Genomic DNA, 26,311 nt, shown 5'->3' on the forward strand with positions numbered 1-26,311 from the left:
CTCACAATCTGGAGGCTGTGAATTCCAAGATCAGGGTGCCAGAATAGTTGGGTTCTGGTGAGGGCTCTTTTTCTGGCTTGCAGATGGTTCGTTTCTAGCTGTATCCACACATGGTGAAGAGAGACAGAGTGGTCTCTGGTTCGTATAAGGGCACTAATCTCATCATGAAGGACTCATTCTTATGATCTCATCTAAACCTAATTTTCTCCCAAATGCCTTATCTCTAGACACCATCATATATGGGGGTTAGAGTTTCAACATATAAATTTGGGAGGAATATAAATATTCAGCTCATAACAGATAGCATGCTTTTGGTCCCCTATGTAAGATAATTTTTCCTAAACTAAGGTAACTAGGCTTTTCTCCTATGTTTTATTCCAAAAGTTGTATAGCTTTAGCTCTTAAACTTAGGTCTATAATACATTGCAAGTTGATTGTTGTATATTGCATGAGTTAACAGTTAATTTTTTTTTAATGTGGCTATACAACTGTTTCTGCACCATTTAAAAAATATGTATCTTTTCTGATTCAAATCTCTAGCATCTTTGTTGAAAATCAATTGGCCATAATATGTGGGTCTATTTCTGAATTATTCATAACAAAAATCTTAAGGGTGAAAAAAATCATTTAAAACATTTATAGAAAGTTTACAGAAAACATTTACTACACAATATGGTTTGAGTGATGAGAAACAATTGTTTCTTTCCGTCATTATCAGTCACGTAAGGACAAAGGAATTGATGCTACTTCCGAAACACCTTAATTTTTCTCATGATTTGAGAACAAAACCAAATGGGAGTACAACTTAGTGTGTGTATATAAATATATAAACATATTTATATTGCTAATATATTAATATATTAATTTAATATATTAAATATTAAATTAATTAATATATTAATTAAAGATACTAATTTATATACTATATAAATATATATAAATATACAATATATAAAATGGCATTAAGACACAGGTGCTAAGATAAATAAAGAAATTTGCTCATGATGAATATATACTGGTAGCAGAAGGTAATTCTCATATTTCTACGTTTCCTTTCTTGAAAAAAAAAGAGCATAGTGAACATTAATTAGCTCACATATAACTGGTCCTTCCTGCGGGTACACATTTTTTCTTGCGCCAAACTGCACTGTATTTCCATGTTAACATATTTTTAAAATAAAGAAAGAAATATATCTGAAAGCATTGAACCATAGTATAGACTATTTCTTCTTACTGTTGTTAAAATAAAAACTTTCAGCAAATTAAAATTAACAGAGTTTAATTGAGCAAAGAATGATTCGCAAATCTGGAAGCTCCCAAAACAAACAAACAAAAAAAGGTTTGCAGAGACTTCAGCACTCCTGCATAGTCAAAGATTTATGGACAGAAAAAGGAAAGTGATGCACAGAAAATGGAAGTGAGATACAGAAATAGCTGGATTGGTTACAGCTTGGCTGTAATAAAACCTTATTTGAACATGGTTTGAACAGTTGGCTGCCTTTGGCCAGAACTCAGTGATTGGTAAAAGAAGAAGTCACATCCTGTTTACTCATTCAGGTAAGTTATGGTTCACTGTGTATGGAGAAACCTTTAAGCTGAACTTAAAATACATATAAAGAGGAAGATTTAGACTAAACTTAACACTGTGTTGAAATAATTAAACAAAGAGACAACAAATGTGTTTATCAGGGTTCATTTAGTTGAGAGGCTCATTTAGTGACAGAAACTGAACTCACCATGTCTTAAAAAAGGAGAAGTTTATAGCCTCACACAATTGAAAGACCAAGGTCTAGTGTTCCTTTCAGGAACCGCTAAATTTAGGAGTTCCAATTATGTCCACAATGCTATGTTTTTCTTTCTATTCATTGGTTCTGCCATGCCTCTATCAGCAAATTATTAACATTAAAGAAAAGTTATACCAGTATACCAGTATCACCAAGTGAAATCACCCTTAGAATTTACCACCTTAGAAAAAATATTTTCTTTTACCCAGAAACTATATCAATTGCCCCAGATGCTGGACTGATAACCTTTTTTTTTTTTTTTTTGAGACGGAGTGTCACTCTGTAGCCTAGGTTAGAGGGCAGCGGCACGGTCTCAGCTCACCGCATCTTCCACCTTCCCAGGTTCAAGCAATTCTCCCGCCTCAGCCTCAGGAGTAGCTGGGATCACAGGCACGCATCACCAAGCCCTGCTAATTTTTGTATTTTTGGTAGAGACAGGGTTTCACCATGTTGGCCAGGCTGGTCTCAAACTCCTGACCTCAGATGATCCACCCACCTCGGCCTCCCAAAGTGCTGGGATTATAGGTGTGAGCTACCGCGTCCAGCCTGGACTGATAACCTTTCAAAGGGAATTCTGATTAGTTTGGCCCAAACCTGTAGAGCCGTACAGAATTAGGAGAAATAAGGTTTATCAGAGTCTAGAATAGTTCAGTCACTAGTACAAAAAGAAAGAATTGCCAGGCAGGGATAAAAGCAGATGCAGTCAAAGAGAGAAAGAGAAAAAAATTTACCCCCTTGAAATTAACATACCCATAAGTAAAATATCAGTATGCTATATCTTTATTATTTTTTTCAAAGAAACTTTTGTTAAAAAAGAAAATGTACATGAAATGTCCATATATTTGAAAATTACTGTGTATGACCTGGAAATTTTTCTAACAAAATATAAGTGACCAGCATTAATTGAAGAAGAGCTCTGAAGAGATTTATAGTAAAAGGAACAAAAATTAAATTTGTTAAATATTTACCTTCAAGTAAAAATGTCCAGATAGTTTTATGGCTAGGGTCTTTCTTACTCTAAAAAATATGTAACTTTTATGTTTGTTATTCATACTATTCCAAGTCATTGACAAATTTCCTGACTCATTATTTAATACTACCATATTCTAAAACTCAAATTGTATAAAACCAACACAAAAAGAAACTCTAATTCAAATTCACAAATATAATTATTGTAGTCAAACTGTTAGCAAATTGATCCCAGGGTGTACTAAGGGATTGGTCATCATGTTCAAGAAGGTTTTATTACAGAAATGAAACTTTGTCCCAGTACCGGAAAAAAAACTATGAATACAGTTAAAGGAGAGACATAATTAAATACATGATTGTGTCAATGGATACAGAAAAATGTTTGACTGGAAGTTAGATGAAATGTATTTGAACTCCCTGCAGTTGGTAAAGATTCTTTTCCACATACCCTTGTCAAATATATTAAATGTTCAAATATAAAGTCATTGCCATGCAAAGAAGAGTAAGACAGAATTACTAGCTCTCATCACTATAATTTAATGGAATTTTGAGGGGTCCAATCTTCTCCTACAATAGACCTCTGGCAAAAATGATAACATTGAGGATGAAGACAAATATGCTGAGGATGGTAGAGGGAATTCAAGAATGCACCTGAGTCTCAGATAAAAATAACACTGGCGTATACCCTCTGGACATGTCATGTGGCGATAGTAAACACATGTTTGTTTAAGCCACTATTAGTTGGGTTTTCTGTAATGTGCCAATACATGTCTGCCTAATTATTACAATGCCTAATCATGAAATAATTAAAATTAACAAAAGCATTAAATACTGTGGCCAAATACCACACAAATATACAAAAATCAACAATTTTTCTTCATAAAAGTAATAATCAGCATTCCTAAATAATTCAAGCCTTAGGAAATACCAAGTAACTATATGAAAAGAAAAAAATTGCAGACATCTCCTGTGTGAAATCAGATGGTTTTTGTCTGTGTGTGTGGTTGTGCATGTGCACGTGCATGCCTATGTTTTATTTTGATGTGTACCTGATGAGCTAAGGGGAGCTCAGTAATTTAACTCAATCTTTTGGTGTTCTCCTGCTCTTCACACTGATTAGGGTTTCCAGCTTTTCCTAAAAATCCCTCAAAATCACTTAGGATATAATATTGCATAATGGAAAAAAGAATGAAGTCAGTAAACTCAGAGTTGCAACTATATTCTGCAATATGATTATGATTAACCATTCATGTTCATTCATTTATTCAGGCATCCCACAAATATTTATTGTTTGCTTTCTGCATGTTAGGCATCATGCTAGATTCTGGGAATACAGCAATAAACAAAGCAGACCAAACTTCTTATCATCATGGTGCTTAAATCCTACTCAGTTTTCTCATCTGTAAAAATGAGTAATAATTCTTACCTCTTATCGTTCTAATCAGATTTAATGAGTTAATGTAGGCAAAATAATTGGAATAGGCAAGGCTTTTCATAATTGTTAATTATTGCTCTAATGTTCCTTAAGCTAAGACAAAGTTAAAAATATATCCAAAAAGTAGCTCAGTGTTAATGGATGTTAATGTGTCCACTGAAAAGAACTCTCTTTTTTTCTTGCATTCTGATTAATATGCATTTGAAATAATGACCATATAAAAACAAGGAAACAAAACTAATGTTTCTAAGGGAAATGGGGCAAGGTGGACAGCTAGGTTATACTTCCTTTTCAACAAGACATTTAGTTCACATCTTAAATCATAGTTTTGGCAAACAAAAAAAATCTCCTGTGAATCAGAATGGCCACGACTTTGTTACATCTACAAAGACGTTACTGATTTTTAAAAGTTAGGAATATCATTAACTACTCAAGAGTTTGCAGGCATTTTATCCATTTACGCTATGGTATACAGTAATCAGCACACTGTCATGAACAGAAACACAAAATGAATCCTAGTTGAATAAAAATTAACTAAATTTAGAATTAAGGACTGTTTTCTTGATTTGCAACATTTGTTGCCTTTTTATATTTTAAAATAGACATTGTCCAAACTCCATAGAAAAAAGCATTCATAGTTCCACAGATTTAAAGTAGAAGTTCTAAAGTCAGTGACTACTTAATCAGGTAATTATGTACTATTTTACATTCATACATAAATTTTTGTTCCTCTGTCAATAGTACAGTCTTAGAACAGTCATTTTCAAACTATGTTTTTTGGAGTCCTAGGGTTCTTCCTACATTTGGAGGGAATGAGAAGCAGTCAGATCAACTGAAGGTACCAAATCTTCTTCCCATCCTTGTTTTATCAGAGAAGCCCAGGTTTTAATCTTTTTTCTATTCTGAGTTTCTAACAGAAGACGTCATTTGAAATTATATTTTCTTTAAAATAAAGTTTCAAAAACACTCTCTTAATCAGCAAAACACAATTTAGGAATAAAAATATATCACAAAAAACAAAGACTAAATTACATATTTTAGTCACTATGTTTAAAATGCTAAAAATTTGAGACAAACTACTCAATAAATAGATATATTTAATTTAGAGGAGATCTACATTTAATACTATCTCATGCAAAATCTACAGATTATAAAACCAGAAGATATCTTTAGACAAATCTGGAAAGGTTTTTAGCAGGTGTTCCATTTAGAACCAACACACTACTCAACAGAGAGCATGGTAATTATAAAAATTATTTTTAGTAGGCGAACTTGCTAAAACTGTGTGCACATCAAAATTTGTAACTTCTCAACGTGAACCCTACTTCAACTCTGAGCTCAGGTTTTAAATTATGGAGAGTGCAAAAACATGATTTTCACAGTACAGAAAAAATCCTGGTAAACTAAACTTTTGAGGACATATTTTGCTTAGTATTACCTAATTTATATAGGCCAAATCATTTATTCAGTTTAATTGAACAAATAATTATTAACTACCTATAACGATGGCATGGATATTGTTAGCAGAAATACAAAGACAAGTAAGATATATTTTCTATTTAGTTATATAGTACATATGATTCACGGTTTATAAAATAGAGGAAGTGGTCTTCTGTGATGGGTAGAGCTAACAAAGTCTTCATAGAAGTGTAAATATTTGAACTTTGCCTTAAAAGATGAGTGAGGAGGTGCTGAGTTAAAATAAAAAACAGTGATTCAGGTACATTTACTGAATATCCAAAGCAACAAGTTGTGAAACAACTTGCAGGGTTCAGAGAGTTATGGATAATTTGGTAAAATTAGAGTTTATGGAAAAAGAGAAAATCAGATGGAGAAAGCTGGAGGAAATGATGTATGAAGATTTTTTATTTTATCTCCAGGGATAAAAAAATAGAGAATTTAGAGCATGAGAGTAATATGATCATTACTCTGATGCTGGAAGATTATCATTAGTAATGTGCAGCAGGTTGGACTGGGAGAGACACTTCCAGTCTAAGGAAAAGGAGGGAGAAAAAGAAGGGCAGTATTCGTTTAGAATGTCCTGGGTTGGTTTCAAATATATCATCTCTGTGAATTTTTAAATTATTATTGTTGAAAACTGAGCAGACGGAGAACAATATAATGTTTAATTGTGCTACTCTACAATGTACTTCCAGCTCTTGAACTGCAGCAGAGGGGAGAACTGTGTAAATATCGATAGAACTCCCTGTTGCTCCAACCTATTCATGAGTTTTAATAAATGTTTCTTGTTCAAGCTTTATCATTAATAATTCATACAGTTTCTAATGTTTAAATCACTATAGATTTTCTGACAGGTAACCTTCATAAGATGGAGAAAATAACAGAAACCACAGGAATATAAGAATGCCAGGTTTGCTTAGCCATTTAGAGGGAGAAGGGGAAGAAAAAGAAAAAAGATATATTTCAAGAAGTATGACTAGGTGAGAGGATCTGTACTCCAAATCAGCATTACACAATATTTCCAAGTAACAAATGTGCACAAAGATCCCCTGCATGTAAAATACAAGTTGTCAGAAAAAAAGACAGATAAATACATGTAACCTAAGCCAATTGTTCTTTAAATTTTGTAACCTTGTTTTATTTACTGGGGATAGAGGTGGATTTTAAATTGAGGAGGAATATATTAAGACTATAATCAAGCTAACCTTTTTAATAAACTGGCATTTACGTAGATTTCTTGAACTATTCAAATTAATATAGTACCAAATTTAGTCACAAAAAAAAACACAGAATGAATGTGTTCTGTCTCTCTGACAACATCATCCATTCATTTTCATGTGTCCAGAATCAAAAGCATGACAGTGTTTGTAAGAGAAAATTCTAATTGAAAATTATTATTATGCAAGTAAAAGCATTTTTCACAGTAATTGTTTAATTGGTAAGATAGAAAATAATAATTTTTACCACAATAGTAATGATAAATTCAAGCAACATAACATTCTGATGGTCTCTTGTATATTTTTGTTTTTAAAAAATAGATTTTTAATTGAGTTTGTTAGTACTTTTTTCAGTCAGAATTGCAAATTTGCATTTCTAATATGTACATTGTGTGTATGTATTGGTTTTAATCAAGGTCCAACATGTGTGGAAGATATCTATGACCTCATAATGCTTGCATCTATTTCTGATAAATGAAACTAGAACAAAATATTTTGTTATACACACATAGTTAATCATTGATCTGTATCTTTACTGACACTGGGATGGGCAAAAGCAACTTCACAAATTTGTGATCTATGATTTATATGTTTGATAGATTACAAAAAAAGATTTGTACATTGGAATATTTAGGGATTTCAGTCCTTTACTGTTATATTTAAGTATTTAATAATTAGTAGATCTTTGCCAGGAAAATTTCTTAAAGTACATAAAATCACATGTCTATTTTGGGGAAGGCTAGGAGTCTACAGTGATTGAAACATAAGGATAGTATAATATACTGGGAGAAAGATGAGGTATGCAAAATAGACACATTTTAAAAGAAAAACTAATTTTATTTAAAGATAAGTATAATTAACTTTTGTAGTTAAATTAAGGAGGAAATGATTTTTGTTGAAATGTAGCGTGTGTTCTGCAAAACTTTTAATTTTGCAGATGCAATTAAATGTGAATTTAAAAATATTCTCTGGTGGTATTAAGATAACATTTCCTATGTAGCAATTAATCATTACCTTTGTAGTTAACCTTGAAACCAACAGATCCAACACTTTCATCTGTTTGAAGGTGCAGCCACATTTGGCTACTCATGCTCACTATCAAGTCTGGTACAAAGCTTCCAGTCAGCCTAAAAAGAGATGGACAAAGAAGGGAGAGATGGGTTATTAAAACATCCTCTGCATACAAATTATAAGACAGATGTGTTTCTCAATACTTTCTTTGCTAGAAAAAAAAGTCAGATAAACATAGAGGAGTATGTGTTGAGTTAACAGAAGAAAAAACTACACAATTTAGTGATCAAGGTTATTATAAAAATATTATTCTGTGTTTAACTAGGAAAGATCTTTCATGTTCCTGAGGCAAAGTCATGACATTTTAGACCATCAAAAAGTCCTGCACAGTACTTCCTTTTGAACCGAAGAGAAAAAGAGGATCTATACAAATATTCAAGTATTTTTAACACCACCAATATATCCTAACATTCCCAGTTTCACAGAACTTTGTTCTAGAGAAATATTGTTAAAATATTTCTGTGCAAAACAATAAAGTGGCCAAGAGTATAACCGAACCCTTTGCAATACCGATGTCGAATACACAAGCCTTAAAATATAGTACCTACATTATAGGCTGCCCATGTCACATATGTTTTTCTGTAAATAGTTTTATTTAAAGAAATATGCTGCTAATCTGATGCAGCATAACTGTATCCATTCATTATTAATCCCTCATTCAGTAATGCACAGTTTTGTAACCATAAGAAGGGAAATTACTTCACGTTTCGTCTGTCATCAATGATATTGTAGTTGCATATTAGAACTGAAGCCAAAGGTCATAAGAAGGGTGAAAGCAAATTAGTAAATAAGACCTTAGGTTGCGGGGAAGTCTATCAAGAATAGGAAAGAGGAAAAAATAGATTCACTGCAGAGTAAATGTCCATATTGATAAGGGATTATAGATTACATACAGAAAGACAGGTTTCCAAAGGAAGAAAATATTGAATGTTTGCCTACTTTATTGCTAAAACCATAAGGATTGCTGGAAAATTACATCAGGAAAGTATACAGTTTCCTTTCATTGTAAAAACCTAAGAGAGTGTTTAGTCTCTTGTACAGTGGCTCTACTATGAACACACCAGCAGAGGGCAGTGTGGTTGACCATATCCTGGAAGTGAGTGGCCGCAAAATTCCCTGTGCGTAGTCAACTATTAAAACAGTAGAAATGACCTCAGGAAACTTCATTTGCAGTACAAGTATGTAACCAGTGGCCAGTGTTACAGGATTTATGGGAATTTATCACAAAGAAACTTGGTAAACTACTATTATTTAATTATGGGATTATATATTACATTGAAGAACACCGTAAGATACCAAGATGCCATAATGCATTATGGAACTTTAGATTATCTTCATTTCCTTCTCCCTGCCAAAAAACATTTTAAATTACCATAATATAAAACACACTCACACATATATATTGTCTATATATACACACAATCATTTGAAACATCTTTTAATTAAACTTTGGGGCATGTGAACTTTCAAATTGGTGATTCTTAGGTAGCAGTTTCTTGAGCTACCGTAGAGAGGCAGGTGCAAGTTTATGGGCAAGGGTAAAGACTCTAGCTTGGAGGCAGAATAGAAAGTAAAGTAAACCCATTATTAAACGAGAATGAGAGCTTATATTTACATAGCATGTGCATCAGCTATACCATATCAAACATACCAACAAACTACCTCAAAGAGAATACTAAGAGTTGTTTTTCTGGGAAAATTGAAGTATTGCTCTTTGTTACATCCTCTTATAACATTCACAATCCTGAACTGTTCTATTATCCTGAAACTTCTAGAATGGTATTTTGTCAGTTCATGAAAAACAACTAACACTTGCAAGCTAAATTGTTCCCTTACTAACTTATCCTATTACCCTGATTTCACCTAGTTCCCAACTCATTGCTGGTGTAAGGGTATATGTCATCTAAAAATAATAATAATAATAATATATATATTAATTTTCCAATGTCAAAAATTAAAACTCCCCCTCAACTTCTCTTTAGCATTTCTTTTATAAAACTTGAAATTATAAGTTCCATTTATTTTAGATATATCTAAATATTTTAAGAGTTAAATGGGACTCTTGCCAGTTTTTCATTCCTGGAATTTCTCTCTTGGTGGCCTTGGAGCCACCTCTTTAAACTGTGAACATCAAAGAGGATGATGCCCTGTCTCTACTTTTCTGGGGAGTTAAGGCCTAGGTACTTAGTACTTAGCTCTTTGATTTTACTTCCTGCTTGTCATAATGATAGGAAATGTTTTATTTTTTGTTTTGGTGAAGGCAATTAACATGTATGCAATGGATTGTATCTTCCTAGCTATATATTATTTCTCTTTTTTGCAATCTCCTTAGCAGATTTCTTGTGATGCACATCACAGTTTGGTTTAATCCTATTCAACAGAAAAACTGTTTCATTTTTCCCTCTATTTTATGGAGAGCCTTTACTGAGCTGGCAAAAGATTTTATTTTCAACCACATTTCCCCAACTACTTGGTAAAGAGGATTGGGATATGAATGGTAGTTTTGAATTGAGTGGACCCCACAGCAGCCATATCATAATTATAATTATAAAAGTTCTCCCTTCTTGATCTTTGCTTTTTTGAAATAGTATCTGGATCGACCACTCTCTCCAAACTCAAATTTTATTAATTTAAAATTTATTAATTTAAATTTAAAATTTAAAATTTATTAATTTAAATTTAAAATTTAAAATTTATTAATTTAAATTTAAAATTTAAAATTTTATTAATGAGTATGCCTGGGTAATCTGGACTCAAATCCCATCAGGATTACAATTAACTTTGATGGTGGAAGAATAGGGAAAGCCAAGGATATTGCCTGCAATTCTTTCTCCTAAACAGCTAATATCTCTGTCATATTTGGAATGCATACAAGTACAAAACCTTTCAGAATTTGTTATGATTCTTTGACCTCATCCCCAGCAAATGAACTGCTGGTATTTACTGGATACGTATTATCCTTAGTGGAAACTTAAAAAGATCTGCATAACCAGAAGGAAAGATTGAGAAGAATGGAAGAGGAAATGGATAAATTAAAGGCACTTTCATTGATTCTTCTTCCTTTTTCTGCTATCTCTGCTCTTTCTGCATCCCTTGTGTCTCTATCTTTCTCTGCCTTAGTAGACTCCTGAGAAGATCAAAGCAATGGTGTTTTAGACCTCCAGTTCTCCTAGTTAGCGTATTTCCCTACAAAGCACAAGGCCACAACTTCTTTAGCTGATAATGAATTATCTGCCTTGTTTGAGGAAACAGAGTTGTGTGCCTCATGCCCTAACCCTGAGCCTAGTCAATGTTTTAGCACATATTGTGCCCCCAAAAGTCACTTATCATTTATATTTCATGTATTTAGGAAAGCAGAAATTATGAGTGAACATGATTAGGGAATAATTGAGAACTTGTATAAAAGACTGTCCCCACATGAAGACAAAAAGATGTCGAGTGGTCTCACTAGCTGTTTGGAAAAAAATAGTGTTAGTCTAATAAACAGTAACATGGAAAATAAGCCAAAAAGTCATATAATTCTACATTTATCTTGTCACAATGTGAGAAAGACCAGCTCTTATTTGATCACCAGTGAAGCTGATGCCATTGAGAAGTTATACAGACCTCCTTGCCAGCTGATATATCTCAAATAAAAGCTTCTTTTCCCTGCTTCCCAGAAGTTTGCAGGCATTCTCTGCAGCATGTTTTCCAGTTTACAGTCCCAGGCATGGAGATTTGCACAGGATACAGTGTGGAGTTCTGCAATCAGCAGACTCCACTCATGTGATGGAACAAGCACACTGGGGACCAGAAGATAACCCACTGAACCAAGAGGTAGATAACTGTTCATCACCCTCCACAAATAAGGGATAACTAAGAGATTTGGAGACTCACTGAAAGTAACTGCTTACAGCTGTACTTGAAATATTTCCTCTAAAAGTGAGCTGGGTGAAACTGCAATGGTGTATCCGAAAGACAAGGAAGTCTGCCACTGATTTCCATTAGCGGTTTGTTGAGGCTTTCTCAGAATCTACTGGCATGGATCCAAGGGTAGTTCAAAATTTTTGTCTCAGGTCCCTTGATGACTATCCAAATTCAAATTAGAGAAAGGGTATTAGGATGGCAAGGACAGATTCAAATGTTAGCAGCAGTTACTTAGTTTTGGGACAATCTAGAGAAATGTGAAGAAGAAAATAAAAAAAAAAAAAAACTGATATGTTAATTATCCAGTAAGAACTATTTAGTAAAAGGCATAACCCCTATTCTGGCCAGCCTGTAGAGTGAGCAAAGAAAGAAAACAAAACCATATGCCATACTGCGAGAAGCCAGATGTTGGAGGCAGGATTGGAGAAAAGAGAATCCAGAGGATACAGCAACTGCAGAAACAAAGGAATCAGGAAAGCCCAGAAGGCTGGGAAATAATTTGGGAATGACCTAAAACTGAGAGATTGAGGGGATCTCAGATGTGGGAAATGATGATATGTACATTTCAATAACTTTCTCTCATGCTAACTCATTGCATTTTTTTTTTCTTTTTTTTTTTTTTTTTGAGATGGAGTCTCGCTCTGTCACCAGGCTGGAGTGCATTGGTGCGATCTTGGCTCACTGCAACCTCCAACTCCCGGGTTCAAGAGATTCCCCTGCTTCAGCCTCCTAAGCAGCTGGGACTACAGGTGTGCACCACCACACCCAGCTAATTTTTGTATTTTTAGTTGAGACGGGGTTTCACCACGTTGACCAGGATGGTCTCAGTCTCTTGACCTCGTGATCTGCCCGCCTCGGCCTTCCAAAGTGCTGGGATTACAGGTGTGCATTTTCTAGTAGTTGCTGGTGCTACTTATTCTGTGATTTCCTCAGAAAAGTCTTACTTTCCATCTGGTGTTAATAAACACAGGTTGTTGGTATTTTGAGTTAGCCTTCTACTTGCTCTTTTTCTTCTGTGGTTCCCACGCAAATAGGGCCTCATATTGGGAATAGGTTTTCTTAGTTTTCTCCTGATCCTCCTGTAAACCTATTGCAAGGAGACCTGCTGGGGAAATTAAAGACTACCATATTCTATATTCCATAGGGAGTGTCTGTGGAACTCCCTGGAATAAAAGGAATCTGATTACTGTGTACCTTCTGAAAGAAAAGGGGTATTCCAAAAAGCGGCTTTGTCACACTGTGCTGGATAAGTGCCCTGAACTGAAACAAGTCAATTCATCACTTTGGGCCCTAGCAAATGGTTTAGTTTGAGGTGTAGAATCAATAGATATTCTTTGCAAAAAACATAAGCAATGGCTATGTGTCAAACAATACCCTTTGTCAAAGGCTCTACTAGAAGAAATAAACACAGTTAAAAACATTGAAAGACAAGTGGTAATTTTATAAAGACACTCACCCTGTAATCTTAATACTGCCATACTTCCAGAAAGGAAAGAAGGTAAATGTGATAAAGATGATTGACCTGTGTACAGGATCTTAAAGAAGAAAATAAATGTATTGCTCCACTCACGTCTTTAGTTTCTAACATCAGAAACTTTAGTACTTTGCTACCATTCTCTGCAAAGTTTTTTCTCCAGTTTATCTATGATCTGTTTTATCTCATTGCTCTAGTAAACAAGTTTACATTTCAGTTGCTGTTTGCTGTTTTACTTAAAAAGGAGTTCAGTATTTATGAAAAAGTGTTCCTCAAGGATTTCCTGACTCTCCTTCCACTTCTCTAATCATTTACAGAAAAAACTTAAAGCAATTTGTCCCAGTAGGGGGATCTGTAAGTCATCAGCATGTTGATGGTTTGCTGGTAGGCTCAGAAACTAAAGAGCAATACAAAACTGACACTTCGGCTTTGTTACAACTCCCCCTTCACAACGGCATAAGCCTTCAACAGACAAATTGCAAAATTGCCAAACTGAGATAAAATATTTAGAGCATCTGTTGATGCTGAAGGCCTTATGTAGGCCTTAAAAAAAAGTATTTTGGGGACTAGTAGAATATTGTGGACAGTGAATTTCAGCTTTTGTAAAGTGGCCAAAACACTAATGAAATAACTGTGTAATAATTCCTCAGATCCTTTTATTTGGTCAGTAGAATCTGAAGAAGTGTTCAAATTAAAATTGGCTATAGTATAAGCTTTGGGAGTTCCAAATTTTGCAAAGACTTTCCACTTGCTTTGTTATGAAAATAAAGGGGCTACTTTTGGAATTTTAACTCAAAAGTTGGGAATAGATGACACACTAATAACAAATTCTCAGTTTCCTTGGAGGCAGTGGCACTGTTGATGACAAGATGCTGTGGAAGTAGCAGATAAACTTTTAAAAAGGCTCAAGCCCTTACCTGCAGTCACTTATATGCGTGTCCCACATGCTGTGACAGCTATCTTACAAGTGCAAAAAATCCAGAATGTGTAGGTATGCCAATAGACTAGTTAAGAACAAGCATTGATCCCAGTATTGTGCTTCGGAGACGCAATATCCTAAATCATGTTAATCTTTTACCAGATCCTGATCAAATAGATGATCATGATTGTATTACAGGGGTAAGAGAAGACACTAAGCTCTGATGAATTTATCTGATATTCTTGTCTGTAATGAGGCAGAGAAAGGATGGGGCCTGGCTTCAGCTCACCTCCACTAGAAAATCCTTTCTTGCATTCCCCCGATCACAAACCTATACCACTACTTCACTGATAACATACCTGTTAGTAGTCATACAAGGAAAAAAGCCATTCTATGTTTCTTCTGTGCTCTCATAATGTGTAACCATGCCATTTGTTTAAATAATTCCAGAAACTGGCCTTAGGAGATTCGAAATCAAACCAAGTTTGCAGTTTCCCACCTTGGGAAGGAATGCTGCACAATTGATTTACAGCTCTATTGCCGCTGGCCAGACCACCAGGTGGCCCACTGCTCAAGATAACCATCACAATAAGATATGCTCACCCACGTCCCCTACCACTTATGTGCTATGCACAGAACAGCCTGTGTACCTTACCCCTGATGCCAATTCCCATGAGTTACCTAGTAAAGAAAATCCCTACTGGCTTTTTTTGGAGAGCCAGCTGGAGGACCCTTGTGACTCTGCTGTCTCCCTAGTGCTTAAGCATAAGCCCTGAAATAAATGCCTTGTCTGGGAAATCTGCTGGGCCTCGTGTTAATTTCCATTACATAGGGAGCCAAAGAGCCTGTGGTTTTTAGCAATAATGACAATTTAATAATATTTACTGGTGGACATGTGCTTGGGATAAAAATGGCCCAATTTAAGGTTTTGTATGCTATAGTGACCTCATATGACATTTTGGAAGCTTATGCTTTGCCTAGAATTAAGCTGACACAAGCAGCACAGTTAATAGAAGTTACTAGAGTTGCAATTCTTGATAGGTAGGTAGGTAGGTGGGAAATACATGTTTGGTGTCCATCACATAGGAAAGCAAATTTGGAGAAATAGAAGCTTCTCAACTTTGAGGGGAAGTAAAATATCTCATGGAAAACTGATAGCTGAATTTTTAGAAGCTGTACAACTGTCCTACCAGATCAGTAATCATTTATAGAGCTCACATAGAGCAGAATGACACAATTTTTTAATGCAACTATTTTGCTGACAGAGCTGCAAAAGCAACTGTTAATATGTAACAGATTCTAAACTTGGAAGCCTCACTTTTAATACAAGAAACTTTTGTTAATTTTCAAAAATATGCTTCACAAAAGGAAACTGATGAATTATAAAGGAGGATAAAACATTTGACTGAACTATGAAAATTACGTAATAAAGTAACTCCATATGATAATTATTATTCATTTGATTAATAATGTGTCATTGACATACTCATCTAAGTAAAATGGGGACTTTAAAGACCCCAGACTATTACTGTACTTACATAAAAATACAATTATTCCAAAAATATTAAAGAGATGAGCTGTTTGTCAGAAAAATTATTTACAGTCTATTCCTAAGGTACATGTGGCAGTTTTCCCCAACCAGCTTTCCCAGAAATTAAGTGGCAGTTGGATTTCATATAATTAATGTCTACAAAAAGTAAGATATTTTGTCTAGTTATAGTATATATGATGTTTGGATGGTCTGAAGTCTTTCCGTCTTTAAATGTGAATGTGCAAGCCCAGTAAAGTATCTTTTAATACCCATGATTTCCACTTTGGAGCTACAGAAGCATAATGAATCAGAGAAAGGAAGTCATCTTATTGTGATATCCTACCTTGTTTTAACCTGAATTGCCTCTCCCTTAGCTGAGAGAGCCGGACAGACTCCATTTTGGTTCCTTCACTTGCAGCCCCTTACCCACCTCCCCCTTTTCATCAAGGACTTAACTTGGGCAAGCTGACTCCCAGCACATCAAAGAATGTAATTACTGATAAGATACTGTGGCAAGCTATATCCACAGTTCCCAGGAATTTGCCCAGCTGATAGTACCCTAAGCCCCCACATTTGTGTCCGGTTGTTAGCACCCAAAGCCCCGCATCTATCACCTTGTGATGGATTTAAAGCCCCTGCACCTGGAACTGTTTGTTTTCCTGTAAACATTTATCTTTTTAACCTTTTTTTGCCTGTTTTACTTCTGTAAGATTGCTTCAGCTAGGCTCCCCCTCCCCTTTCTAAACCAAAGTATAAAAGAAAATCTAGCCCCCTCTTTGGGGCCGAGAGAATTTTGAGCGCTAGCTGTCTCTCAGTCGCCAGCAATAAAAGGACTCGTGAATTAGTCTCAGAGTGTGGCGTTTCTCTACAACTCGCTCGATTACAACATTATTATCACTGTCACCTAGTAATTATGCAATTATTTATAGATTCCTATAAGATGAATGGAACTCATTTGCTGAGATTAGGCAATATACTGGATTAAAATGGCCTAGAATTTTACTGTTAGCATTGTCAAAAATTAGAATGACCTCTGCAAACAAGCATGATATTTTTCCCCTTTGAACTAATGGTTGCCAGACCTATGAAATTCAGTCAGAAACCATGTCCTGTGCCAAATTTAACTGAATTCTCTCTTAAACATGTTCATACTTCAAGGTGCTTCTTTCTTCCCTAGAATCCCTAAGACACAAAATCATAAGGACCTAGAAAGACCTGTTGAAAGAAATTTGCCACCCTATTGACCAGGAGATTCCATTTATCTGAAAGTGTTCCAGAGGTAAGATTAGCTGAGCCTGTGCTAGAAGGATCAAGTGCTCTTGATGATCAACATGGCTAGCAAAGTGAAAGAAAATCTCACACAGATTCATGTGGAGCCAGCACCTCAGAAGAATTTGACAATAGTTCCTACAAAGGACTCAAAATAAATTTTCTAGATAAGTAATTTTGGCTCTGAACTCAACTGAAAGAAGAAATTCTAGTGAGCTTATGCTCATAGACTGCTTTGTTGTCCTATTCACAGTAACGTTATTTCAATTACTTTAAGAACCACATTTTATTTTTTTTAAAATGTTATTTGTTACACTACTGTTTCTTTGTGTACTCCTGGTAATAATAGTTCCCACAATCACTTAGTTTCAAACAGCTTGGAATTGGACTCCCAGTGATTAAGATGGGCTTAATGTTCCACTCACCCTAACTAAACTTCAGAAAATTTTAGGTGGGTTTCTTTCTGACTACAGGTTCCTGACCTACTGTTTCTTAAAGCATTTAAGTTAAAAAAAACTTGCAATTATAAATTCATTCTCTACCCCTTTGGATGTAAATATTAAACAAAGAATACCTTTCTCAAGAACCTCCAAGCCAGTCCTTTGAAATGTAATCATTAAAGGAGATAGCACCTGTCTCCCAGTCTCTATGGGAGGATAGGAGCTTAACTTCAACAAGAAACAACTGAAATGCAGATGGTCTATATACGTCGACTAATCTCTCGTCTAAAGCTTTCCAGTGATTTTCCGCTAACTCACTCCACTGCTTAAAAACCCTCCCACTTTCTGTTTCAGCAGAGTTGAGACTCTCTCCCCTACTGCAATAGTTTTGGGAAAAGTCTCGTTTGTTTAACTTGTCTGGTGCAATTTTTCTTTTACACAAAAATAGGTATGATCTGCTTATAAGTTCAACAGTCCAATTATTGGCAGAGTAAAAGTGAGACCATCTTCTCACTAATTTTTTAATAATCCCAAAGTAAAAGTAACTAATATGTGTCTAGTTAATCCATACATTTCACACATATAGGCACACACAATTTTTTTAACTGATTTAAATGGAAGGATGATTTAGAATGAAAAACATCTAATTAACAGACAAACAAATCTGATGTTTTTAGGTAAGACTGCAAATGATAAGTCTAATATAAGTTAATTAGCTTTGGGACACAAGTCTCTCCAGTCCAAATATCAATATACAAACAAAAGTAAATGTCTATTATTTGCAGAGATTTAATTGACTGTTATTATAATTAAATTATTGGTTTGGGCTTATGTGAAACCTATAGGCTAACTTTTTCCACAAGAATTGTAACAATTAAAGTCATGTATATTAAATACTGGAAGTTCAATCTGTACCCTTAAGAGGTGCCTCATAAGGATACTAGAAAATGGTTTTGTTTCCCATCTCCAAAAAAATTGGAAAAATGAAATAAATACTAAAAGTCCTAGATTATCTTATAAATGTAATACTACTTATGTGATTAATGAAAATTCAAGATAAGTTTTTTGGCCCTCCAAAAAATATTTTATTTAAAAATTTAGATATTTGAGTTCTAGGGTTAAGTTACACCTTAGGCTTGGTTTAGTAAGATGTCATGAGGATCTACAAAAATAATATTCAAATAGCTAATTATTTGAAAGTATAAGCAATGTAGATATCACAACAGTTTATAAAATTAATGGATGATGGAGAATTTTTGTTCATGGCTAATCAAGAATCTGCTTGAACTATTCACTATTGGTTCACTTAAATAATATATTTAAAGGTTATTCCTTCAAGGCTAACACAATAAATTTATAAATTAATTCTATTATATTTCTGATAATTACTTTGCTTTGTATTTTACATTGGATTTGCTATATATTTTGATAACTGCAAACTGCTCAGAGAAGAGTAGAAACAGCAATACACATAATTTAATAATTATAGTGTTATAAAATAGTAACAAAAAAGAAAAGTTCTAAGTATAAATACAAATCTTTAAAAAAATTTAAATTTTTTCTTGAAATTATAAAGGTAAGAGAACTCCCCCAACCCCACCTCTCTTTAGAATTTCCTATAGAAAACCTGAAGTTGTAGATGCTTTCTTTTTCTTTCAGATATGTGTAAATGTTTTAAAATCTAAAGAAAACTCTTACAAGTTTTGCATTCTAAGAATGTCTTTCTTAGAGGCCTTGGAGTCATCTTTTTGAAATATGAACATCAAGGAAGATGGTATCCTGTCTTCCTGTTTCACTGAGTGTTAAAGCCTAGGCACTTGGCTCCATTATGTAACTTCTTGATTATTATAAAGATAGAAGTGTATATTTTTCTTTTGATAAAGACAATTAACATGTGTGTAACAGATTATATCTGTCAAGCTATATAAAAAGGGTGAGGTTTCTCTCTGAAATCTCCTCTACAGATTGCCTATGATGCAGATCACAATCTGGCTCAATTTTTATTTAACAGAAAAGCTGTTTCATTCCTTTTAACATTTTGTGAAGTGGATTCATTGGGTTGGTAGGTGATTTTATTTTAATTATATTTTCTCAATACTTGATGTCTCACTGAAAACCCTGCTCTTTGTACAAAACCTCAATGGCCAATTCTTCTCAGCTCCCTCTCAAAGACCTTGGTTTAGATTCAAATGGTAGAAACCTTCAACCCTGACAGTAAAGGATGCTGTGGGCTACAGAGGAAAGAGTCATATCATTCTTGTAAGACTCTCAAATGAGTCTTTAAATAGCTGTGTTACAGTAAGTAGTCAGACATGAGCAGGGCAGGAGAGGGCCTTCCCACACCAAGAATATTAGGTGATCATCAGGTGATGGCCAGGCAGTTATTAAACTGTCTATCTAATTGATGCAGCCAGCAGGAGGGAAAGGCAGTCTCCCAATAGATAGAAACACCTGAAACTGGTGATCAGCAGCTTCCTGATGAGATCTCAGGAGTTGGGTGAGTGGGCTTAAACATGTATACTAAGAGGTAAAACATTGGAGTTTAACTGTAACACTTGACTGGTAAGAGGAAAAATGCCTCAAGTACACAAGCGTACAACTCCAGTAAACACACTGGGCATGTGGCCCATCCCAAGTGCTGGCAGGCCACTGTGCATGCAGACAGCCCACCCCAAGGAAAACCTGGGGAGAAGAGATGCAACCCCCCTGGAAGCATGCCAACATATAAAACCCAAAGTCAAAGGTCAAACCACACACTTGAATCTCTCAAGTAGCCTGCTTGGCCCTCTTCCAAATGTACTTTACTTCCTTTCATTCCTGCCCTTAAAGTTTTTAATAAACTCACTTCTGCTCTAAAATTTGCCTCGGTCTCTCACTCTGCTTTATGCCTCTCTGTTGAATTATTTCTTCTGAGGAGGCAAGAATTGAGCTGCTGCAGTCCTGAACAGATTTGCTGCCACAGACAGTTGTATCAATATTTAATACATCTTTTTGAATGTATTATTTGTTAATTTAAAAAATGCTTCTTTAATACATGTTCATTTACAGGCTGAGTAACTTCAGTGTTCATAGTTCATTCTAGTCTTCCTAGTCAGTCACTTCATGCTAAAATGAAAGAGATAAAGTCCTAAATATGTGCGCTCAAAAATATTTTTCAAGAATTGAAATAGTATATAAAATAAAGAACATAATCTATTACATTTTTATTAGCCTTGTGCAGATGAAAGGCCTTAGCCCACTTCAAAAGTTCATTGAAAAATCAACTCACAATAAGGCAAATTAATAAGAGAAAATGTTGTAGAAAAAAACGAGTTCTTGTCACACAACCATGAAAGATTGGGCTCATGGACACATGTAAGTGTTAACGCCTAAGGTTCTTGCCTAGCCACGCCAAAGAATTGGTGTGGCGGCTGACCACAGTGAGTGATAGAGACGTGGACTGAGAGAGAGAAAAAGCTGTAGGCTTTACTGAGCAGAGTGAAAGTACAAAGCTTCCACAGCGTGGAAGGGGTCCCAAACGAATGGGTAGCCAGAGTTAGATTATGTGATTGCCTTTTAAACTCTTTTTTTTTTTTTTTTTTTTTTTTTGAGACGGAGTCTCGCTCTGTCGCCCAGGCTGGAGTGCAGTGGCGCAATCTCGGCTCACTGCAAGCTCCGCCTCCCGGGTTCACGCCATTCTCCTGCCTCAGCCTCTCCGAGTAGCTGGGACTACAGGCGCCCGCCACCACGCCCGGCTAATTTTTTTGTATTTTTAGTAGAGACGGGGTTTCACCGTGGTCTCGATCTCCTGACCTCGTGATCCACCCACCTCGGCCTCCCAAAGTGCTGGGATTACAAGCGTGAGCCACCGCGCCCGGCCTCTTTTAAACTCTTTAAGGCCGGAAATACATGGGGCAAGAATATGTTACCAGAGCAAAAAACAGGCAATTAACCATTTGTGATCTTGTCTTAGATCTTGAGGAAAACCAGAATTGCAACGTAGGTTTTATCTACTTTATGACCTTGCAACGGCATGGCAAAAGAGATAGGATTGTACAGGACTTTAAAAAGTATGTTCACCAGGAATTCAAATTGGGAGGATAGATAAGGCCCACTGGTCACAGGAAAATGGGCAGTTAACATTCCTTTTAACTTTAGTTTTGGGGGAGGGGGAAGGGAGAGAGGGAGAGAAGGATACAGGGAAACTTACAGCAAAATTTTCACTGTTTATAGCTTTCTTGGGGAAGAAAATACATGCACAAATCCTGGTGTTAGGAATATTTTAAGCATATATTTTCAATAGTGTTCATTCAGGACCAAAGTAAGTCCTGATGCAGGAAATCAGTGAGTTTCACAGTTTCTGAGCCCCTACTCGACCCAGGAAGCCCAGCTGGCACCTCCTCTTATAAGGTAGAGGAATTTATTGGACAAAAAGGAAAAACAAGTCAGCAAAATGAGATGGAGTCCTGTGGTTCTTCACCTGACCAACTGCCCAGGTTGCCATCCAGGGACAGGAGAGGCCAGGCTCCAACCCCTGCAAATGGTGCAAATGTCCCAAGGCTTCACCTCGTCCTCCCAGTGCACAAGCCAGTTGGAAATTCTTTGGGGAACTTCCCTCTTATCTGCCTCTTGCACTTATCAAATAGGCATACACATTTATTTAACTGTGAGCACAAGGAGAACCACAGAGTGATTGCCTGATGTCGAAGTGAGCTCCAGAAGTTTATATATCATCTTGAGGTTACAGAAAGAATGGGGACTTGGATCCTGGCAAAACAGGTTAGGGGACAGAGAGAAGAGGAAATTGATTCAGGGGCAATAAATAATTACTAGGGAGAATGATTGAATAGAGGAACAGAAGTTAAAATAACTTGTAAACAGTTCTTTTTGGAATTTAAATGATCTTTGGAGACAGTCATTGTATTGAAAAAGGGTCTGTTCAGGTGTGGTTACATTCTTGGTCTTCTCTCTTATAATGTTTAATAAAATAACAGGGAGGGGAACAAGAACAATTGTTTTCCTTAGTGGGTCAGTCTTATCTTTATGTAGATATAGGGAAAAGTCTCTTCCAGCACTTGATCTCTAAGGCCATTTAATTCAAAATGCTCATTATGGCTGGGCGCAGTGGCTCATGCCTATAATCCCAGCACTTTGGGAGGCCGAGGCAAGTAGATCACCTGAAGACAGCAGTTTGAGACCAGCCTGGCCAACATGGCAAAACCCCATCTCTACTAAAAATACAAAAATTAGTCCGGCATGGTGGTGTGTGCTTGTAATCCCAGCTACTGGGGGGCTGAGGCAGGAGGATTGCTTGAATCTGGAAAGTGGAGGTTGCAGTGAGCTGAGATCATACCACTACATTCCAGCCTGGGCAACAGAGCAAGACTCCACCTCAAAAAAAAAAAAAAAAATTCTCATTATATCAGGGGAGCCCTATTTTGGGGTGAAATTTCCTGCATTCCTTGAGACCTATTGCCTGACTTTCTATAATCACTCAAGGCCTTTGGATGCATCCATTAGACATGAGAATCGTAGTCCTATGTTCTAACATATTTTTTTGTATTATACAAATATGCAACTTTTGCTTTTTATGAAAATGCATTTAATATTTTTTCTTCTAATACAATGCTATAAAAAGTAATGTATATGTTTATTTGAAATACACGAAATTCACTAAAATGATGATGATTAGAAAAGTTAAGTTAAAAAAAAAAAAAGAAACCCTAACACATCACAGTAGAGTGACAGTTCAGAATGTGGGCCAATGCAGTGGAAGAATAATGTATGGTTTTTAAAATCAAAATATATAAAGCATTATGGAATAATGGGACAATATAAATGTTAGTTCACTTAGCTGAGTTGTCAGTAATTGTTGTTTTAACTTTATTTAGGGACATAGGATTCAGAAGTTTTAATTTATTGGCTAATTCAAAACCATAATAGGTAGGATAATGTTTGTCATGGGTCTTATTACTTTTACAAATAGATTTCTATATTGAGTTTTAGTTTTAGAAAACTGAATTCGAAGGCCAAATCTTTAGCATACATATCTTTGTATTCAAAGTTGGAATATGGATACTTCATTGCATATATTTAAGACTCCAATCAGGTCTTGCTTATAACACTCAGTATTTGTGGGAAGAAATCCAGCTTGTTTATATATTCTTTCTATATTTTCCCCTAATTTCTTCTTCTACAGCCACCTTTGAAATGCCTGCTACAGTGCAAATATTCCTGAGGACAAAAGGAAAATCAACAACTAAAAATTACTTTAGTTCATTTTAAACAATTCAATGTATTCAAAAACAAATACATATATAAAACAAATGCAAGCAAAACAGAAGTAAACCCTTTTTTCAGGGAAATCATCAGTTGTTTAACATTAGACATATGTAGCAAAAATCACAATGAAAAAATAATGGTGAACCACACAGAATAAATTATTCCATATATTTAGTCATTTGTTGCCAATAAACCAAATGTCACAAAGATTATTTTCATATTGTGGTCTAAAGTAATTCTGCGTTCCAAGAGCATATATTTGTTATTGCCCTATAGCAGATCATACGGATAACTACATGTGAAATCTCATCCACATGATGAGAAAACTGGTCCCATCAGTTTGATTGGTTTTCCTGGAAGTGGTATCAATGAGTGCTAAAATCCCCAGGTGGGATTATAGAGCTCTACAGCTCATGGCATATCTACAGCTCATGACTAATATTTGCTAAGATACCCTTTCTGTTGACATGTCTCAGCAGGTGTGTCTTGGAGTATAATATTTTTTCCTCCTCCTTTATAATTGCTGTTAACACCTAACAATACTAAGACAAGGCTTTCTATAAAGAATTCAGGGAAATCTGAGATGAATAGAATATGATTGCTGCCCTCAAGGGATGAGTGTGTATGTTTGTAAGTATGCATAGTGAAAGAGGAAAGTGAGGGTGCAAGATAGAGAAAAAGGCAGTAAGAAAACATTTATTTTTCTTATCTTAATAATTATAATATAAGGGGCTAAGAATTTGTCTGACTGGTCAATTCTCCAAGCCCTTTTTATACTGTGGCAATTCATCTCTAAAAAATATCACCTTTTGCCATATTTAGCATATTCTCTTCTTTCATTAGCCCATGGTCTTTGTTGGTATTTGTTGAAGTCAAAGGCAAAGTTAGGAGAGTATAACTCCTTGGATGTAGAAGAATTTGTTCAAGGCAAATATCATGTTTACTAGTATGCTGCCAAAAGGAGTAGGGCCTAGATTTTAAAAAAGAATGTTGCTGAATAGTAAAAACAATAGTATATATCTGACAAAATATAGGGCTCAACGAACTAAGAGCAATGATAGTCATCTCTTTACAAGCCTAATAGAAAACAGAACTATCTTTTCCATAAAGCTAGTAAGAATATTATTTATTAAAATACTATTAAATTCAATGAAAAAAATATTTATTTACAAATTATTATATTAAACCAGAAGTGTGTGTGTGTTTAAAATTAAAAGCAGAATAATCAGGAAAAGCTGTTGTTAGCCTAAACTAACATATTTCTGAGAATGAGATTTGACATTGTACTAACTTATCCTGGAGAATTCCGAATTCCAAAGTGATAGAATGAACCAGGTTTGGATATCCATACAAGCATTTTTTACCTTCTTTAAGATGTTTGCTCAATTAGATGTCATCCAACATTAGTGCATACTCACAAAATTTTCAGAGGTGTCTTAATAGAAGATAATTTTTTAATCTTTTATGTTGCTTGTTTTCATTTAGTTCTTACAGTGTTACCATTAATCTAATGAATCTAATAGTGACACATGCAAAAGAAAATGCAGAAAAATGAAGGATTATCACATATCTGGTAGAATTAATGTCTAACCCTCTTAGTCGGCTGTATGCAGATGAAAAGGGTAGACTAATAATCAACATCTCCTGGAGAGCTGGAAGTAATCTCAAGGCCAGTAATTGCATTACCATCACTATTAGTTCTCTCCAATAAATCATTTACATTTCCACTATCAGATGAACGTATAATAAGTGTAAAAATAGCACATGGGAAAGAATCTGTGAAACAAAGTTCTTTTGATATCCTTTAAAAGATTAAAATATTACTGTTCAAATCCTTTATCTGAATTATTATCAAATGTCAAGTTCATATTCTGATCTCTATTGACTTTTATCACTAGACAACTCTGAAGTTGCCAGGAATAAACGCTATTTCAAAATTTGGGAAAAAACATCCTCAAAGTAACTCTAATGGTGTGAAAATGAACACAGACATAGAGAAAGAGATAATAGAGGTAGAGAGAGAGAGAGAGAGAAAAGATAAAATGGGCCATAGATATGGCACAACAAATGACAGATGCAATAAATCTCTGAATTGTGAGTTTAAATTTGCAGTTTAAATTTTTATCATTTTAGAAATTTTTATCTATATGGTGAATTTAGCACGGAGTATGATGTCCAATTACAATGCTTTCTCTATTGCTAAATAATTTTATTGATCATAACTTTGTAATGAATATTTCCTTGGAGCTAAAGCCTCAAGGTGAAAAGATATGGCACATTTCAATTATTTTTAAGTTAGCAAATTACAAAAAAAAATTCTTTATACTTCATAAAAAAAGAAATTTTATAATTATTATTTTTTAATGCTTTGTAATTCATTTATTTTTGCAAGAGTATTTCAGCTATTGAATATGTTATGACTTTATGAACTACTTTTTTATGGAATAGAATAAGTAATTGATTTTACCTTTTAGAACCTAAATACTGAAACAAAATGAAACACAAAAAGCCATATATTTACAATACTTAATTCAATACTTTGACTGAATTAGAAAATGTTAGAATGTTCCATAA

The 26,311-nt window shown here is 34.9% G+C and overlaps 1 protein-coding gene across 2 annotated transcripts in view; it reads right to left on the bottom strand.

Moving 5' to 3' along the window:
* Positions 1-26,311, bottom strand: part of CSMD3 (CUB and Sushi multiple domains 3) — a 1,208,741-nt gene that overhangs the window by 571,953 nt on the left and 610,477 nt on the right. For both annotated transcript variants that reach the window (XM_032760296.2, XM_032760295.2), the window contains one exon: positions 7,881-7,993. In XM_032760296.2, coding sequence (XP_032616187.1) covers positions 7,881-7,993 — 113 coding nt within the window. The remainder of the gene's footprint in view (positions 1-7,880; positions 7,994-26,311) is intronic.

The sequence above is a fragment of the Hylobates moloch genome, unplaced genomic scaffold, assembly GCF_009828535.3.
Source record: "Hylobates moloch isolate HMO894 unplaced genomic scaffold, HMol_V3 SCAFFOLD_9, whole genome shotgun sequence".
Taxonomy (NCBI): domain Eukaryota; kingdom Metazoa; phylum Chordata; class Mammalia; order Primates; family Hylobatidae; genus Hylobates; species Hylobates moloch.